At 43.5% G+C, this 17,790-nt stretch overlaps 3 protein-coding genes across 4 annotated transcripts; 2 read left to right on the forward strand and 1 right to left on the reverse strand.

Annotated features, from left to right (window-relative positions):
• The first annotated feature begins 1,506 nt into the window (after nt 1–1,506).
• On the forward strand, nt 1,507–3,669 carry LOC128427250 (progestin and adipoQ receptor family member 4-like). Its single transcript, XM_053414342.1, has 3 exons — nt 1,507–1,672; nt 2,676–2,894; nt 3,233–3,669. Exons 1-3 carry the CDS (start codon nt 1,507–1,509, stop codon nt 3,667–3,669), a joined length of 822 nt encoding a protein of 273 aa, XP_053270317.1.
• A 404-nt stretch (nt 3,670–4,073) lies between these two features.
• On the reverse strand, nt 4,074–9,354 carry pelo (pelota mRNA surveillance and ribosome rescue factor). The gene is made up of 13 exons (XM_053413399.1): nt 8,912–9,354; nt 8,051–8,143; nt 7,347–7,497; nt 7,075–7,165; nt 6,557–6,720; nt 6,219–6,279; nt 5,884–6,045; nt 5,762–5,808; nt 5,597–5,670; nt 5,437–5,508; nt 5,111–5,185; nt 4,980–5,011; nt 4,074–4,512 (listed from the first exon to the last, which is right to left on the reverse strand). The coding sequence occupies exons 1-13, from the start codon at nt 8,950–8,952 to the stop codon at nt 4,418–4,420; spliced, it is 1,158 nt and encodes a 385-aa protein (XP_053269374.1). The 5' UTR covers nt 8,953–9,354; the 3' UTR covers nt 4,074–4,417.
• A 67-nt stretch (nt 9,355–9,421) lies between these two features.
• On the forward strand, nt 9,422–16,089 carry ppp1cab (protein phosphatase 1, catalytic subunit, alpha isozyme b). Of its 2 annotated transcripts, XM_053413401.1 has the most exons (8): nt 9,422–9,664; nt 9,740–9,863; nt 11,039–11,170; nt 11,863–12,093; nt 12,834–12,938; nt 14,063–14,286; nt 14,663–14,797; nt 15,198–16,089. In XM_053413401.1, exons 2-8 carry the CDS (start codon nt 9,809–9,811, stop codon nt 15,291–15,293), a joined length of 978 nt encoding a protein of 325 aa, XP_053269376.1. In that variant the 5' UTR covers nt 9,422–9,664; nt 9,740–9,808; the 3' UTR covers nt 15,294–16,089. The 2 variants fall into 2 exon arrangements, with proteins under 2 accessions (XP_053269376.1, XP_053269375.1); XM_053413400.1 differs by having other exon boundaries at nt 9,423–9,863.
• Nucleotides 16,090–17,790: the final 1,701 nt, after the last annotated feature.

Here is a 17,790-nt window from a genome sequence, read left to right on the forward strand (position 1 = left end):
CACGGAAACACACGGTGCGGTGGAGGTGCCTGAAGAGTCCGACGACCTGCCACGGCAGATCCACATTCAACAGCATCTCAAGCTGCATTTTCACCCACAAGGTGAGTCCTGGAGAGGTAGAAGAACCACCGACAGAACTTCTAGAATCCAATAAAGTAGGATCATTTAGACCAAATCAAGAAATTCCCTCAAAGTTTTCTTGAGATGTTGTGCAAGCATGAGACAGACAACAGGAAAACACAATTCCTATGTCCTCTTGTGGTTGCCTGAGCAAGATAATTAGAGATATTCAGAGATAAAATAAGTTATTGGTCATTTGCAGACTTGTCCAAATTTGAATCCTGGAAGAGGCTGTAAATTTGATTTGTAATAACATGTAAATAAATGTCTCTGTCCTCAGGAGCAAAGGATAGAAAATATAATCTGAATGGCTTCTTTGGGAACAGTGGTTATCAAGGTGAGAACAGACTCAGAGTCAAACATCGTTCACTTTGTATTTTCCTCAAATGTCCAACTCATCGTCCTCCTGTTTTCTTTTCTCCTCGCAGGTTAACTCGGCCGACAGAGACAACGACATCTGTGTGTCTCACTTCATCTCCTTCTCTTCTAATGTATGATATTTGTAACTTTTTTTCTTAACTGTATAATAATTGTATTTTGTCACTGGTATCGTCATATTTTGTGTGTTTGTAAACCAAGAGATAAAACAACATTGAAGCAATGTTGAGTTGTTAGGGTTTAGTGTAAATTTCTGCGTTTCCTATTTGTCCTGCACTTGTTCACTCACATTAGTAAAGAACTGCTTGATGAAGACACGGACATTAATTGCTACACCCAGTCAGGGATGTAGTTGAATTGGTCAGTTTTGCCTGGATGTTCTCAACTCAAAATACTTCTATAAACCTTAATTCAGTGTAATTTATTTTGCACCTGAATGTTTTTGTTAGTTCTTCATTGTATAGTATTTGATCGATTAAAAACCTTCTAAGAATCCCAATGCTGTCTCACTCATTTGTGTTTCCTACATTTATTATTACAATTTATTATATGTTTAAACGTACAGTCAATCATTTGTGAGCCACAGATCATCAGAGTGCAGCAGAGTGTGAGCAACAGGTGAATGTTTGCTGACTACAAAAATGGAAAAATGCAGAATATGTCTGTGTAGGATGAAGTTCAGGTGAGAGTGGGTCATGAGCCGCGTTAGGGAGCAGCTGTAGTCGTGCACGTGGCTTTCCTTGAGGATTACCCCAGATTAGCCGTAAGATCTGCCCTCGGATTGGTCCCACTGAAGGCATGCCACTTGGCCAGCTCAACAAGTCGCTCGCTTGGAATTACACCTGTCCAATGATGGGTCTCGAGGAGCAGACCTCCCCGGGAGCCGTGGTCATGCCTGTGCGACAGCGGAGTCCTGAGCAGAGCGCGGCCTCTTCTAGGATGTAGATGGTGAGGAAACCTGTTCCGTCAACTGAACGTGAAGGGGGGCCTCGGCTGCAGGAAGTAGTGATGGGGCTTTACAAAGGGCCGCGGCTGTTGGACTTTGCAAAGACCCCTCTGCACCTCCAGTTCAACAGATATGTCCTGACGGGCTACCGGCCGGTGTCCTCGGCTCACGAGTGCCTCGGGAGTCTCTTCTACGTGCACAATGAGCTGGGAAACATCTACACACATGGTAAGTGCAGAAATAACTGTGCACACACTTTGCTTTCAGCTCTCGTGGTGTCAGTCTTGACCAAATGTAAAAAATGTTTTTAAAAATGCATCTCAGTTAAACAAGCAGGCACAATGTTCATCTCATCTTTGCACCCAATTTAAATAATCAGCGGATGTACAAATAAAACAGTTCACAAACGTGCACTACTCTCACTTGCAGCCAGATAAGTAGACTTGACAAGGGTGTGTAATGAGGATAGGGGGTATTAGCCGTAATCTGCCCCGGGAATACCTGCCCTGGAAATATCCTCCTGTCAACTAGCTCCTCAGAGGTTTGTGTTTGCCCGACACTTTTCAGCTGTAAATGCCCCTAAGTCTCCTCAGCAAAGCAAACCCTGGACTCACACATGAAGCGTCACTGCACGTGAGCTAAGACCCGTGCACACTTCTGAAGGCATCTCCTGCTTGCTCCATTTTCTTTCCTTGGCTATCCCCTAAGACCATTAAGAATAACGCTCTTACTCAGGGGAAGTGAAGGGCATTAGTGTTGGAGCGTTACTCTGGGTTTCCTCTGTGCATCGAGCCAACAGCCACATCGTTCACAGTGATCCTGATAAAACACAAACAGAGGGACGGTTCCTCATATTGATCCGCAAATGGCGATGCATCTTTTTAACTGTTGCCCCTATAATGTTGGGCTTGAACTAGACAAGTAGCACGTATCTCGGACCAAGGGTCAACAGTCCCCTGACGATCAGTCAAAAGGCAACAAATAGCACACTCATAGATATTAGTTCTCTAAATATATTTTTTTATCAATAACCATGAATAATTTGGGGGAAATCGGTTAAAATGACAACATGCCTTATTTCACAACATTATAGAAAGAGATCTAACCAAAAGAAGATACCACTCATATTTTTCTTTGAGGTTCAGAATGAATTTACTTTGTGTAACTGTCTCCTGTAACAAGACGAATTCAAACCATTTTCATTTCCTCATCTTCTCTCCTCCCACCCAAGGAATCCCCTTTTTCCTTTTCTTGGTGCTAATGCCTTTCAGCATCCCCTGGACGGAGGTGGACAACATCTGGATCTGCCTGGTGCACTACCTGGCCTGTCTCTGCCCCACCGTGGGCTCAGTGGTCTATCATGTGTTCATGAACCACGTGGGGGGGGAACACGTGTACGACACCCTGCTGTCCCTGGACATGTTCGGGGTCTGCCTGGTCAACACCCTCGGTAAGTCGTTCGAGTCTTAGGGTATTTTTCAGTGAGGACATCGACCTTAAGTTCGGTCGGTTATATTCAGACGAGTTTTTCACTTAAAGCAAATGACATGTCTCACTTGTCGTGACGTGGTAAATGCTTGAATAACCACACTGTGTGTTGTTTACAAAAATGTCTCAAATCAGGTCTGCAGGAGAGTTTGAGGAGAGTTTCACGTCCTCATTTTCATGACTTCAAACGTCTGACTCAATCCGAGGTTCTGCTCCTGTGGTAATAACAGTCAATAATATCCGGGCTACTCTCACTGACATGTTTTTTTTTTTTTGGTGCATCTTCCCTTTTCTGTGCAGGAGCACTTCCCATCATTTACATCACCCTCCTGTGCTACCCCATCATACAGCAGGCGGCCCTGCTGACCTACATCCTCCTGTCGGCCTATGGCATCTACTGCGCCACCACGGCCCGCACCAACGTCCTGCGCCTGCAAGCTTTCATCTGGCAGGGTCTGTTCCGGTTTAGCCTCTTCCTGTTCCGAGTGTACGGCAGCGGGGTGGGCAGCCCCCACTCCCTGCGCCTCTTTGTCATCATGGACTCTCTGGCTGTGCTGGGAGGACTGGTCAACGTCATCCAGATCCCCGAGCGCTTCAGCCCGGGCCTGTTCGACAACTGGGGCAACAGCCACCAGATCATGCATGTCATGGTTGTTTGCTCCATTATCTACCTGCACTGGGGCACCCTGGAGGATTTAGCCTGGATTAAGACCTTCCAGTGCCCGAATGAGGGTTAGGGTTATTCTGGGTGGGCCAAGGAACCGTGAATTAAACGCTGATAGAAATGAGATTAAGTTTGAAACGAGAGGCGAGTTAAAATGCACTTTAGTCCTATAGCTGCTGAGATTCTTCATGAGGGAAGTTTATGGTTTGATATTTTGCGAGAGAAGAATAAAAAGGACCTGACTGTTGTGACTGTGAAACTCACATCAATTAAAAATCCTGGGCATACTTGATTTTTAGTTTGTTGAAATGCAGTAGTTCTGGGTATTTTGAACCCATAACCAAAATAGATTTTAAATGGACAATGAAATTATTATTATATGTAATAAATTATATTTTTATATCTTGTTTCAGCTTGTTTTTTTTCTTCCATGCATGATGAGAATGATTTTGTGACACAGGGAAATAAGTCGAGTGGTTGAATGCTTCTGTTGTTTAATTGCAGAAAAGAAATATTGTATATACACGGAAAAGATCGGTTAATTTATTGCTCATTTGAAACGTGGCAAAACACAACATTTCTTTTCATTAACATCCTTATGAACTGAGAGCTCTGCGACTTTAGTCAAACCGGCAGCTTCTCAAACACAGTCACCTCAAACCAAAAGCAGCATCCCATAATGTGCAATTGTGGCTACTTTAGAAAATGAATTAAGTCTGAGAGACATGTGCAGTAGAGGTGGAAAACATAAACCATAACACAGCAGCTTCAGTGTTTTATAACACACTTGTTTTCTCCAGGCGAGCGCTGCACTGTGCTGATCAGTCTTCGTCAGAGCTGCTGTCGTCCTCTGGCTCCGACAGGTCGGCGATGGGAAACCGCAAGATGGCGGCCACTCCACTCAGCTGGGTCAGCTCTGAGGAGGCAGACGGGGATAAATCAAGAGGGGAAGACACCGGCGGCACAAAGCCTGACTTCATGTTTCAGTAGAGCAGGGCAGAGAGTCATAGCTTCTGTCCGTCCTTTACTTCCTGAACCGAGAGCGGCTTCGACAGGGAGAAAGTCACCCCACGTGTGGCGAGTGCTTTTGTTTCAGAGCGATTCAGTGACACCAGTAAATCCCTGTTCACAACTGGTATTAGCATTTGTGATCTGATCTCACTTCCCTGTTCTACATGCAAATAATCACAAACGTCATTTTCGGTCACAAACACAAATGACTTTACAGATGTGTCCGATGATGATGTTTGTGTGTCTGCGTGATTTGACAGTATGTTGCTGGGTTGTTAATCAGATGATGAGGGATTGTATAAGTTTATTTTTTTTTTAAAACAAGCTATTAATATAGATTGAATCAAAATTTGAATAGTTTTTATTACTTACGTTCACCAGACACATGAAGGCTGGAGAATATTCTGGAGGAAAAAACAGAGGACAGAAAAATTGCCATAGGTTTAGTTGTGTACTTCCTGGTGAACGATAACATAGTGAGTCTTTTTGAAGATCACTGGTACCTGACGGTGCCGCCGTTGTCTCTCACACTGTCCACCAGGCGGACGTAGCGGCTTCTCGTGGGGACGTCCTGATGTCTGCATATACACACACACAGAGACACACAAAACATGTGACTGTGTTTAGATCACAAACAATCTCTTGTCTGACCAGTTTACAGCCAATAGGGGGGCAGGAATAAGTGGGTTTTTCGTTTTACTCTTCTGGCAAAAGAGGAAAATAAACAGTACGTTCCAGTTGCAGCCAGTAAAAACACACTGTCCCCTGCTGTGTGTATTTAACCTAGATAACCTAAAGATATCTGGCAGTGACGCCTCAGAGCATGTACCTGAACAGCTTATCACTAATCAGCAAGATGTCGACGCCGAGAAGCTCAGCAGCTTTCTCCACATGGGCCAGTCTGAGAAAATGCAAAGATACGAAGGTTGTTGGTTCATCAGTGAGAAGGTATGAAGCTTCACTGGCTCACAGTCTACGTCACCACTCACCCATAGAAAGCTCTGTCTGGCTCATGCTGGAGCATCTTGTAGAAATCCTCCAGGGCTCTCACCTCTCCTGCTGCCTGTATGTTACATTTCACACCAGTTAACACCACAATAAAAAATAAATCGAATTAGCATTTACAGGACGATGTGTAAAACAAACTGATTTACCCTGGTATCAGAGAGTCGACTTGTCACAGATGGATCAGAGAGGATTTCTACAAAACACAAGAATTGTACTGAGTTTAAATGTTCTGATAAGATTTTATTGCGTTATTGTCGGGGTCTCTTACCTTTTAGTGAATACTTGTGACCTGATGACGAGTGCACCAGCATGAATTTGGGGCGATTCTCCAGCAGGAGCTTGTTGTCCTGACGCACTGCCTCTTTAAAGAGATACGCGATGAACTGGTCCTTCACAAACCCTGGACTGGCAACCAGGACGCACTTCACCACTAGTGGAGGACGAGAATTCAAAATTGTAATTCCTCATGGTAGAAAACAAGAAAAAATGTATCATAAAACTGACAGACACAGAGTTAGATGTGAGAGGAACAAATACAAAAAAAAGGAGAAGAGTCTGATGCAAAAGAGGAACATAGTCTACGTGAGTGCACAGCAGCCTTACCATCAAAATTGATGTGGCGAAGGATCCCCTGCATCACAGCCTCATAGAACCTCTCCAGCGCCTGCAGACAGAGGGACCAACAGTCTGAGAGATGATTCAAATATCTGTTGATCTTGTTTTATTCAAAAAACACTAGAAGGGCTGTCCCTCAATTAGGGTTGACGGACGGACACACTTCTTTAACTCGCCGACTGCCTACTTCAATCAATCTGTCCATCTCTCTTTCAGCTGCCTCTCTTCATAATTCAGTCCTCTGTGACTCACTGTTTATAGCGACCCTCTCTTTCCTCCTCTTTGCTCTGAGCAGCTGGAGCTCGTCTTTCCGTGCAGTGACGTACCTTCTCGTGCTGAGTGCAGCTTCCCTTTCTCTTGCGCGGAATGGTGACCTCCACTTTGGCTCGGAGCAGAGTCATGGCGGGGGTCACCAGCACCAGGTTGGCCAGGCCCTCCTGCATGACCACAGCTGCCACATCTGCCTTCTGTGTGGCGTCACATGCCTGCTCTAAATGTCAAGAACAAACAAGGCAGTGACAAATAGATCATCTGGAGGTTGGTACTGTATAAACACATTTAAATTGTCCTGGTGGAAAATTGCAACAGCAATGACTCAATAGACCCCGACTCCATCAAACACATGAGGCCCATCTGTCAGCTCTTGTTTCACCAAATTCTGTTTCCATGGCAACACACTGTACTTGGTTATGTAAAAAAAAAAATCTAAATAAGGACGGTGGATTTTCTGTGAGAGAAAACCCACTGAAGTGTCTCCCTGTCAGTCAGGATCAGCTGGGATGGATCAGACCGAATAAACCGCAGCAATGAAAGAAGATGAAGTTCAACGGCAGCAGCTGCTCACCGATTCTGTCCAGGACGACGCTGTCCCAGCTCTTTTTAGCCAGAGTGAACTTCCTGTTAACTTCAAGCTCGATAGTGTGGTAAGCCCCCATCTGAAGAGAGAGGGACCCATTATAATCACATCCTCTCATTTTACACAGAAGTTAATATCAAGAATAAATTAATAGTAAACTTTTTTACAGTTATAATAAACCCTCAAATAGAAAAATGGAGTTAAACACACTTATCAGACACTATCTATATGTGTAATGCTACAGCTGAATGTTTTCAGACCTTGACATACTGGTTCTCCTCTAAGTTAGTGCCCTTGACTCTCAGCCGACAGGCCTGGGAGTCGAAGTCGATCGTCTCCACACATAAGGTGAGAGTGGTGCGAACTCTGGAGCTGCCCACGCTTCCGGTGGTGGACTCCGTCTGGACCTTCCTGTGGGAGCGGGGGGGAAAGGAGTTGATTTGTGATGCTGATGACAAGTTGATTTGAGTTTTCCAGACCAACACACACAGTGATACGCAGGAGGAAAGGGTGGAGGGAAAGAAAAACAATCTGAAGGACAATCCCAGTCATTCACAAACAGACTGAACTTAATAACTGACGCTTTATTAAAGCTATACTGGACACTGTCATAGGAGCCTTACTGGAGTAACCTGCATTAACGTTGACATAACATTGAGCTGCACCTGAACCGAGAGTGTCTGCTTACTCACTTTCATAGAATTATAATATAAAGCTTACTTCATTCTTTGTGTTGGGTGTGTATTGGGTTCATTGCAGTGGTTGTAATTAAGCAATGGGCAATAAACCTTCGCCCTGATATCCTACAAATGCACACAGTGACAGAGCAGCATTTTTAATGATGACTAACTCAGGGAAGAACAAAGCAGTGGTTAGCGAAACAGGTCCGGCAGAAAGATACTGCCCTGGAAAAGTAGTGTACGTGTCTTCACGTCATGCTTGCGTGCGTGAGGTCAGTGGTTACCTGATAGTGGAGGCTCTCAAGCTGTCTCCGACTTGCAGCAGGTTGTAGGTGTGCCACATGTCCTCCGCCTCCTCGGGCATCAGAGTCACCTGACTGGAGAAACACACGCAGTCAACAAAACAGCTGCTGTGTTGACGTGACAATAAGCCTGTGGATGTCTGCTTACTTTAAACGGAGAGTTCACCCAAAAGTGAAATTCCACTCATTATCTGCTCATCACTATACCGATGGAGGAGAGGGTGAAGTGTTTGAGTCCACAAAACACTTTGGGAGTTTCAGGGGTAAACAACTTTGCAGCTAAATCCAATACGATTGAAGTAAATGGCGACCAATTCTTCTAGGCGTAATCTGAACCAAGTTTTTAGCCTAAATTTGAATGTCTGAGTTTAGGTACACCAGAGTTCCAGCATGGAGGCATTCTGTGTTTTCGCCATTTACTTTAATTCTATTGATTGTTTACTCCTGAAAGTGTTTTGTGGACTCCAAAACTTCACCCACTCCTCCATCAGCATAGTATTGAGTAGATGATGAGGGGATTCTCATTTCTGTGTGATCTATCCCCTTAAGATAATTCACATTATTTGGGGGTTTAGATGGATCAGGAGGTTTGTTTTGTTGACACTTTTTGAGGTGTGTTAGCTCATGAGTTACTGAAGCTGTAGCCACATTGTCTGATTGCTCGTGCAGTGATATATTGTGTTATTATCTGTTTATATTAATTATATCAGGGTCTGTTTCCCTCCACACGTCTCTGTGAGCATACGTTTCCATCACTAAGTGGACACATGTACAGTCAGCTGGAAAGAGGCATGCTGGTTAGCTTGCTAGCATTAGCAGTTAGCCACTCTCTCACTCACTCACCCGGCATAGTCTTTCTCAATGTCTCTGGCCAGCAGCTTCATGGCTGGACGGGTTGTGTGTCCGTGTTGTTACAGTGAAACACGCAGGTGAACGTGGGTCCGGCTCATGTTTGTGTGGAGCCAAAGAAGCAGCGGACGAGCCGAAACATCTCCTCAATGAATCACTCGTGTTGTCAGGAGCCGTGACGACACGTCATGGCGTCAGCTCGCCCATCTTGGTCACTTCCGTGGGTGTCGCTGCTGCTGCGACACAAATACACAGCGATTCAAGCGCCGTTTTCTGACTAAATGAGGATAAACGCGCAGAATCTAACGTTATGTAACAAAATCATCCATTTAAATTCAGCAAAATGCGAAATAAACCCGAGATTCGTTGTTCTTTTCACGGAGCGGTTTGAGATGAGCAAATGCTGACAGGCGTTGCGCTCAGCCAATCGGGGAGAGCGACGGTTGGTGTAAATACCGCCCAGTGGCTCAGCCGACCAATAGGAGCGAGCGAACCGCCAGCCCACTTCCGTTCATCCTCGCTTTTTCTGCTAACGCTCCCTTAGCCTCTTTTTGTCGATGGCATGGTGCTGCTAGCTTCGGCTCAAACGGCGTCTTCACGGGAAAACACGCGCATTTAACGTGAATCCGGACATGTAACGGGGGAACCACCGACTTAACGCGGATTTCTGAAGTGCGCGGCCCGCCATCACGTCTTTTTTTACAAGCCAGTGCCTCGCGTTTTTGAGGTTGCCATTTCTGCCCCAAGGTTAGCTAGCTAGCGGGCTAACGATAGCCGATTAACGCAACAAAAAAAAGAAAAAGCTAACGTCTTTCTCTGTAGCTCGTTGGCCCGGTACGACGACTCGAACTCGCAGAAGTCACCAGAACCCGACCGAGTTTGAGGATTAGCATGGCCGAAGCCGACAAGTTGAACATCGACTCCATTATACAGCGTCTGCTGGAAGGTAAGAGCCACAGTATCGGTCGATATCTATTCACCGAGGTAGCCATCTTAGCTAACACAGTGAGGCTAGACAACGGTGCTCCGCTCAGGGTCTCTCCTGCTTCCTGCTAAACCGCACTCAAACGTATTGTTTTAATTAATGGTAAATCATCATCTGTTGATCCAACGTTGTGCGCACGTTATGAATATTTAAGTATTTATTGTGGTCGGCTCCGGGGAAAGTGTCCACACGTTGGACACAGTTCGAGTTGGGTGTTAATCCTAGAATTGAACCACATAACGAAGCACTGTGCCTCTGGTCGGTGTGTAAAATGGAAAATCACCAATTGGAATACGAAGTTATTTCACATTTGTTTGTGTTGGTTTTGTCCAACACAAACAAATTGGTGGTTTTGGTGGGGTCGTGTTTTTTTTGCTTGGTATTTACATCCAGAGGTTTTTAAGGCGGGCTCCGAACAAAAAAAACACCATTTTACTATAAGCTCACTTTGTGCTGCCTCAGAATCCCGAGAGGATCCAGTCCTCGTCTTAACAGGGTGTTTCTCTGTTTTACACTTTTAATCCTGCTTTATTCTTCGATGTTAAACCAAAGTTAACAACACCCTGTGACACAAGACGTGAAGCATTTAAAATATTCACTTCAGACGCTTGCAGATTATTGTGATAGATGAGTGTAAAACATTCCCCCCATTCAGTCTTCAATATGAAAAACATTTTTTTATCGATTTTCATAATGTGTTCTGATGATCTGAGAGAAAAAAGTCATCTATTTTGAGAATTTCAGTCGTTTTTGCTGCTTTCAGCTCCTCTAATGGAGAATTTTGCTCCATGACAGTAAACAGATGGTTCTGATCAATCCATTTTGTTGATTTCATACCATTGTGGCGTAAATTGCATTATTTACATTCAACACTTTAACGAGAATTCACCTGTAGTTTCAGCCACAGATTTTATGATTATGGTTTTGAGACGGAACGGTCGTGAACGAATATTGAGCAACGTGCTCGTGTTAACCTTCCATGGCGATATGCCCTATTTAGCAATATGTTCACGTGAACTCAAGGAAGTAAAAATTCAATGTATGTCCTCTTTAACTATAGAAATGGGGGGAATAACAATATACTTCCATGTTCCCGATGCACCATTTCTCACCCTCTGTCCCTTTCTCCCTCGCAGTGAAAGGCTCCAGACCTGGCAAAAATGTTCAACTGACAGAGAATGAAATCCGTGGTCTCTGCCTCAAATCCCGGGAGATCTTCCTCAGCCAGCCAATCCTGCTCGAACTCGAGGCGCCACTCAAGATTTGTGGTGAGGCTTAGTTCTTGAGAGTCGAGGGAATTCTCAAATTTGGTCCCACAGCTTTCACTAAGACTATTAGATGGCTGTTTTTAGAGTTTTAGATTAAGATTGCTGGAGTATTATGAGAAATCGTAAACATGCTATCATTTTAAGTGTTTTAATTGCAAGTGAAGTTTCAGGATCTACCTTTTTAAAAAGAGAAAACAATGTTTCAATTCACAGGACGGCGGTGACCTTGCCATGTAATTGCAGGACTGAAGAAACAAACAGATAATATAGGCTTGTCTGCACTGTGCTGTTTTGCACTTCCAGTCTCCTGGGACTCGCCCTCCTGTGTCATTCTGCTGATGCCAGTTAATGAGGAATGCTAGTTTAAAGGAACGTCCTGCAAATTTCAGGAACAGGCCAAGTTTGCACTGCAATCAGAATTACCAGCATCCTCGCACTAAATGCAAGCTTGCACATTCAATTAGTTGTTTCATCATAAAAAAACACAGGAATAACAGTGTTCATCTTAAATTATGCATTGGCAACAGCCGATTGTTGTGTATTATTGGTGTTGCTGTTCATTTGCAGCGTGCCAAGTTTTGTTGTACCTTTATCTGACTCTCTTACCTTCTGTTGTGCTCATACACACAGCGTGATAATCACACCCTTGACCAGCATGGCGGTTTCCACTCTAACACTGCTTTTCTCACCAGGTGATGTCCACGGGCAGTACTATGATCTCCTGAGGCTGTTTGAATATGGGGGCTTTCCACCAGAGAGCAACTACCTGTTCCTGGGGGACTACGTAGACCGAGGCAAACAGTCGCTGGAGACCATCTGCCTGTTGCTGGCCTACAAGATCAAATACCCAGAAAACTTCTTTCTGCTGAGGGGAAACCACGAGTGCGCCTCCATTAACAGAATATATGGCTTCTATGATGAGTGTAAGTCTTGTGACATGCACACAGATACAGACATTAATCTTATCACTGCTGTTAAGTTACAACTAGATTGATAAAAGTACAAGGCTTAACCTAAAGGCATCAGAGTAATAGAGGTCCTTTTTTAAGATCAATTATTTATCAGTAAACAAGTTCTTGTGTTTGGTTAAGTGGTTCATGTTGAGCCACAGTATTTGGATAAGCACTATTTGCATATCTTCTTAATTAACTTATATAGTTTATGTTTTTATTATTATCTTAAAGTGTTAAGCACTTTTTAACATTCAAAGTTATTTTGTCAAACATATACAGTTTTACTCGTTGCTGAAGAGCAGAAATATCTTCCTTGTTTATTTTATCTATGTGGTTGTCATCATTTTATTAACATTAAGAAAACGTGCCCTTCACTTTAAGCTGAGTCTACAAATGAAGCCACATTATCCTTCAAAACTCATAAGAAACACTAAATAAATCATGAATCTGACTGAGCTGTTCCTTTAAAGCTGATAGAGAATTTGGATCATTAGTCAAACACAGATAACCCCCAGTACACCAGGCTCTTGGCTAAGGAGCATGATCAGGCAGAACGGGCCGTGATTAATCACATGCCTTTCTCTGTGGTTCACCCAGCCAGGGTTATGTAAAATGTTGTTTGAGGTGTGATGCAATATGTGCAGCGGCTGTTAAGGTTTTATGGCTCCTGAGATTAGATCGTGACAAAGTAATTGTGTTTCCTTTCACAGGTAAGAGGCGGTACAACATAAAGCTGTGGAAGACCTTCACCGACTGCTTCAACTGTTTGCCTGTTGCCGCTATTGTTGACGAGAAGATCTTCTGTTGCCATGGAGGTATACTTATCAGTTCATTTTCCCTCTATCCTCAACAAACAAACACACACACACACACACACACAAAGTCGCCTCTGCTCTGTTGCTGCTGTCAACACCACAGTCAAAAGCCTTCAGGACTGTGGGACCTTTATTTGCTGTTTGAGTATATTTAGATTATTTTCCCCAAATCAAGAGACTTCCGATTATAACTTTTTTTATTTGATATTTCACCTGGCAACACTTTCAAAAAGCAAAGATTTAATATAACTTCACAAAGTAGATTGGATCGTGGACTTAGCCAGATAACATGGGAAGCGAGTTGCCACAGACCTTTTGTAAACATTCTGGCTTCAACACAGTTCATCTTGGGAATTAAAGATTAACCAGAGACTTTCAAAAACGTGGCAGTCAATCAACAATAGTCACCTTCACAATTTAAAGGGATTTAAAGACAACGCTTAGTAAAGAGCAAACACTTGTTGAAGAAACATAAATAACATATCATGTATTTTTTCATCAATTTGATTTCTTTTACAGATCAGAAAATAGTATATTAGCAAAGACCAGTCCCAGTTATCTAATGTCTGTGAGAGACACGATACATAGTATGTAAACAGGCCCTCGTAATCATGAGGGTAGACACGACCTCCCTCTTCAAACACGAGGTTTCATAAGACGGCTCACAGAAAGGATATTGTATGTTTGCTTGGATTTGTTCTGCACATTGCAGTTAAATCCCAAGCTCATATATATTTAAATCACAATAATTGTATACACTTGGAATTGACAAAAAGTCATTAGAACATTTAAATAAAAGCTTTTTTGTGTCTCAGGTGATTTGTAATTTTATATATAGACGCCATAAAAACATATCTGAGGTTGACCCAAGGCAGAGATGTGTCATGGGATTGGATTTGTATCCTTTTGCTCAAGCCTCTGTCTTATCAAACCACCTCTGTGATGACTAGTTGTCTTGGTTGTCACATGTCAGACCCGCCTCATTTCTACAGTGAAGATAAAAACGAGCAGTAAACCTAATTCCAGGCCTCAGAACATAAAGAAACTTACCGTACGTGTAGAATCACAGACACCTGAGTTCAAGTTTTCCTGCTTTCTGACTCCACACTCGTTTTCCCCTCCAGGCCTGTCACCAGACCTCCAGTCTATGGAGCAGGTGCGACGGGTCATGCGTCCCACTGATGTGCCTGACCAGGGCCTCCTCTGCGACCTGCTGTGGGCCGACCCGGACAAGGACGTGCTGGGCTGGGGCGAGAACGACCGCGGAGTCTCCTTCACGTTCGGCGCCGACGTCGTCACAAAGTTCCTCCACAAACACGACATGGACCTTATTTGTCGGGCCCATCAGGTCAGCACAATAACTTTTATTCTGGGGATGTCTTTTTAAAGTGGGATTAAAAAGAATTAGAAAAAGAAACAAGCAAGTAAAATAAAAAGTAAACCACCCCTCTTTCTTATACCTCTTTTATGTGGTAAGCTTTGGGTGAGGAACTGAGAGTCAACTCTTGTGGTATGGAGGTCCAGATGTTTAGTGATGTTTTGGGACAGTAAGGTGGAGCTGTAGCCCAGTGGGGTCAGCTCAGTTTTACTGGTGGCAGGTCATCAGAGTGAGCATTAGAAATGTATTTTCTCTCTTCATAAGTCCATGCTAAATTCCAGTAGTATCCCAGTAAGAAACAAGGCTAAAAACCACATCTACTAACCTGTGTTGTATCTGCTTTCAGGTGGTCGAGGACGGATATGAGTTTTTTGCAAAGAGGCAGCTGGTGACGCTGTTCTCTGCTCCTAACTACTGCGGAGAGTTCGACAACGCCGGAGCCATGATGAGCGTAGACGAGACCCTCATGTGCTCATTCCAGGTAAACAGGAGACCCCAGAGACAGTTCTCACTCTGATCCGCGTGGGCCAGCAAATCAATACTGGCAAAAATGAATGATTGCACTTTGCCTTGTAAAACGACAACATATCTCCTCTGGTGACAAACATGACAAGAGGTGTTATGTTGTGTGGTTGTAGGTCTGTCAGTCAGTTGTGTTCTTATGACTTTGATGTGGTCAAAGGTCAAGTTTACTCTGACCTCACAAATGTGTCTTTGGCCATTACTCACTAACTTATTACCCATATTAAAGTCTTCACTACATTTATGATGAGACGGACATTGTTGTAAACTGCAATTTAACAGCTTGGCGGAGCTGTGGGACTGTAATTCATTGGTTGTTTGTTTTTATTTGCTTATTTATGTCATCTTTGTTTTCACAGATTCTCAAACCTGCAGACAAGAAGCTCTTCTACGGTGGTGGAGGTGGAATGGGCTCTGGCCGCCCAGTCACTCCCCCAAGGAAAGCTAAGAAATGACCCGAGTAGTTTGCCCTCGACCTGCGACCCTTCCCTCCTGCCCTCTCTACCTCTCTTCTCCTTTCTTTTCACCAAACAGCCAGAAATCAAACCTATACCCAGGGCTTTTTTCCTTTTTTATCTGTACTTCTTAAAACATTTAATGTTATGAATTGTCTGAATGAGTGCGTGCGCAGGCGACCAACGCGTCCTCTGCCGGTGAACATTAAAATCATGTGTGCACGTGTACATTTTGTGTGAGAGTATTAGAGATTTATACTTTCCCCTCTCTCTTACCACTCTTCCCGTGGAAAGGTTGAACCACAGTGTCTGTCTGTACAGTAATTTTGACTGAAGCAAGCAGGGTTTGGGAGACAGTGGGAAAATCGCTGGACATGAATTTTAGCAGCAAACCCTGCCAGTAGGTGGCGTGTGTGTGTACTTGTGGAGGGGGGGGAGTATTTTGGTTTTTTTCCCTGTCCTCTGTACTGTAAAATCTCAAAACACAGGTATGTGCATGTGAGTGTGTGCGTGCATGCTGAGTCTTGTCTCGGCCCGAGCGCGGCGTCTCTGTATCCTCGAACAGGAAAGAGCGCTTCACCTTTTCTCAGGCGAGCAGGCGCACGATTATTCACTCGTGCACGCACACACACACACCACACATGCATATGACTCTCCAGATTCATATGAGCCAGAGCTGTAAAAACCCCATACAGTTTAGGTTTGTACAGATTTGATTACTTGAAAGAGATTTTTTGTGAATTCGTTTTGTAGTCTTTCATCAAGTTGACCAATAAAGCGAGAATCTGAGCTACAATGATGACTTGTTTTTATTGTAAACCTGTATCTGATATAAATATGGATTTGTTTCTGATCTCCTGCAAGTAGCTGTTTCTATGTCTGGTCACAGTTACTCAAAGTACTGGGAAGTAACTGCTGATCATCAATAGTATTCAAACCCATACTTCTGGCGTATGAAATTGGATAGTATTTGACCAAAAGTAATAAGTATAAATTCACATGTTTGATTTTTAAACCTTCATGGGGTTAAATTATTGATTGTTATTTAATCCTCCCTCTTCAGAGTTGACTGCGGTCAGATTTTATTTCTTTACAGGTCTGAAATAAAACCTGCTGCAATAACATGACAATATGACCTTATGTAAGTATGCATAATAAAAACTGAAATTTCCGATAGCAAAATGAGTTTTAAATGAATTATTTCATGGTTACACTGATTCTCTTGTCCAAATGTATTCATATAAATATTAGCTTCCAAAAAAATGTAAGTGAAAAGGACTTATTGAGACAACACACATTGATCAATGTCAAATTGTCCCAATGCTTGTCCAGGCATTAAATTAACAATACAACAATATTCTTAAAACGCTTTTTAAAATTTAAGTTTATAAAATAAACTTTATACTCTGCTGAAAGGAGCTTGGAGTCTAGCTGAAAGGGAAAAGGTGTAACATTGATTTGGTAGTTAAATGCCATTTTATTCAATTATATCAATTATTTCAATAGATAAAATAATTACCTTTTAAAATCAATAAATTTAAAAGAACTTACTTGACTGAGATTTGATTGGCAGATGAGTCAAGTGGCTGCTGTGTCATCCACACTGTTACTGCTGTCAGTCACCACAAAGTCCAGAATGTGTGGTTCAGATGTTCTCCACAGGGAGGCAGTGTTGAACTCCTTTTCCTCCACCAGTCAGTAGATCCACTGTATGAAGCAGAAATGTCACTGAGCCGTGACTTAAATGGTAAAGGGCAGGGCCGGGTCTAGGCAGGGGCAAGAGGGGGCCTGGCCCCCTCAAATAAATGTTGTGCCCCCTCAAACTAAATAGGGTTAGGGTTAGGGTTAGGCACAATGCCCCCTCAAGATTTGTGGCTGCCCCCTCATACATGCCTGTCTAGACCCGGCCCTGGTAAAGGGTCTGTATTTATATATTTTCTAATATCGATGACGACTCAAAGCGCTTCCCAGTACAGTTTACTGCCGCTCCCCCATTCACTCACATTCACACAGTGCATTTACGCGATCACTTTTTCTATGGGGGCAATTTGGGGTTCAGTGTCTTGCTCAAGGACGCTTTGGCATGCAGATGAAAATTGGGAATCAAACTGCTGACCCTCATGTGGCTGAGGAGGCCCTTTTACCTCCTCAGCCACATGCTTAGTGCTCTACTTTGCCTCCAGGGAACACAAACATGTCATAAGCACTTGCACACAATGCAACAACACTGTTCTGCTGCTGCTGGAACTGTGATACTTTGCACGACATCCATTTACGCAGTTGTTAACAAGTAATATTCGACTCTGGTCGCTATGCAGGGGCCGTGCAGAACACCCTGTATCGCTCTTTTTCATTCCTCATTCTATTTTTATCTAAAAAAGGATCCCATTTCTTTCTTAGGCATTTCTCGGGCTCTTTTTGCATTCATTCGTCTTCCTGTCATCAACACCCTTCTTCAGTCCATCACCTCTCCTCCCCTTTACAGGACCATGGAGGT

Source organism: Pleuronectes platessa, chromosome 21 (genome assembly GCF_947347685.1).
Source record: "Pleuronectes platessa chromosome 21, fPlePla1.1, whole genome shotgun sequence".
NCBI classification, from domain to species: Eukaryota; Metazoa; Chordata; class Actinopteri; order Pleuronectiformes; family Pleuronectidae; genus Pleuronectes; species Pleuronectes platessa.

Excerpts from the sequence above, each read along its gene's own strand:
- pelo (XM_053413399.1), bottom strand. The coding sequence starts at position 8,952 with ATGAAGCTGCTGGCCAGAGACATTGAGAAAGACTATGCCGG. Across the intron at positions 6,280-6,556 it reads GCTGCACTCAGCACGAGAAG|GCGCTGGAGAGGTTCTATGA; the intron begins GTACGTCACTGC and ends CTCTGTCTGCAG. Across the intron at positions 6,046-6,218 it reads TCGCCACATCAATTTTGATG|TGGTGAAGTGCGTCCTGGTT; the intron begins GTAAGGCTGCTG and ends GTCCTCCACTAG.
- ppp1cab (XM_053413401.1), top strand. The coding sequence starts at position 9,809 with ATGGCCGAAGCCGACAAGTTGAACATCGACTCCATTATACAGCGTCTG. Across the intron at positions 11,171-11,862 it reads GGCGCCACTCAAGATTTGTG|GTGATGTCCACGGGCAGTAC; the intron begins GTGAGGCTTAGT and ends TTTTCTCACCAG. Across the intron at positions 12,939-14,062 it reads GATCTTCTGTTGCCATGGAG|GCCTGTCACCAGACCTCCAG; the intron begins GTATACTTATCA and ends TTTCCCCTCCAG.
- LOC128427250 (XM_053414342.1), top strand. The coding sequence starts at position 1,507 with ATGGGGCTTTACAAAGGGCCGCGGCTGTTGGACTTTGCAAAGACCCCT. Across the intron at positions 1,673-2,675 it reads GGGAAACATCTACACACATG|GAATCCCCTTTTTCCTTTTC; the intron begins GTAAGTGCAGAA and ends CTCCCACCCAAG. Across the intron at positions 2,895-3,232 it reads CTGCCTGGTCAACACCCTCG|GAGCACTTCCCATCATTTAC; the intron begins GTAAGTCGTTCG and ends TTTTCTGTGCAG.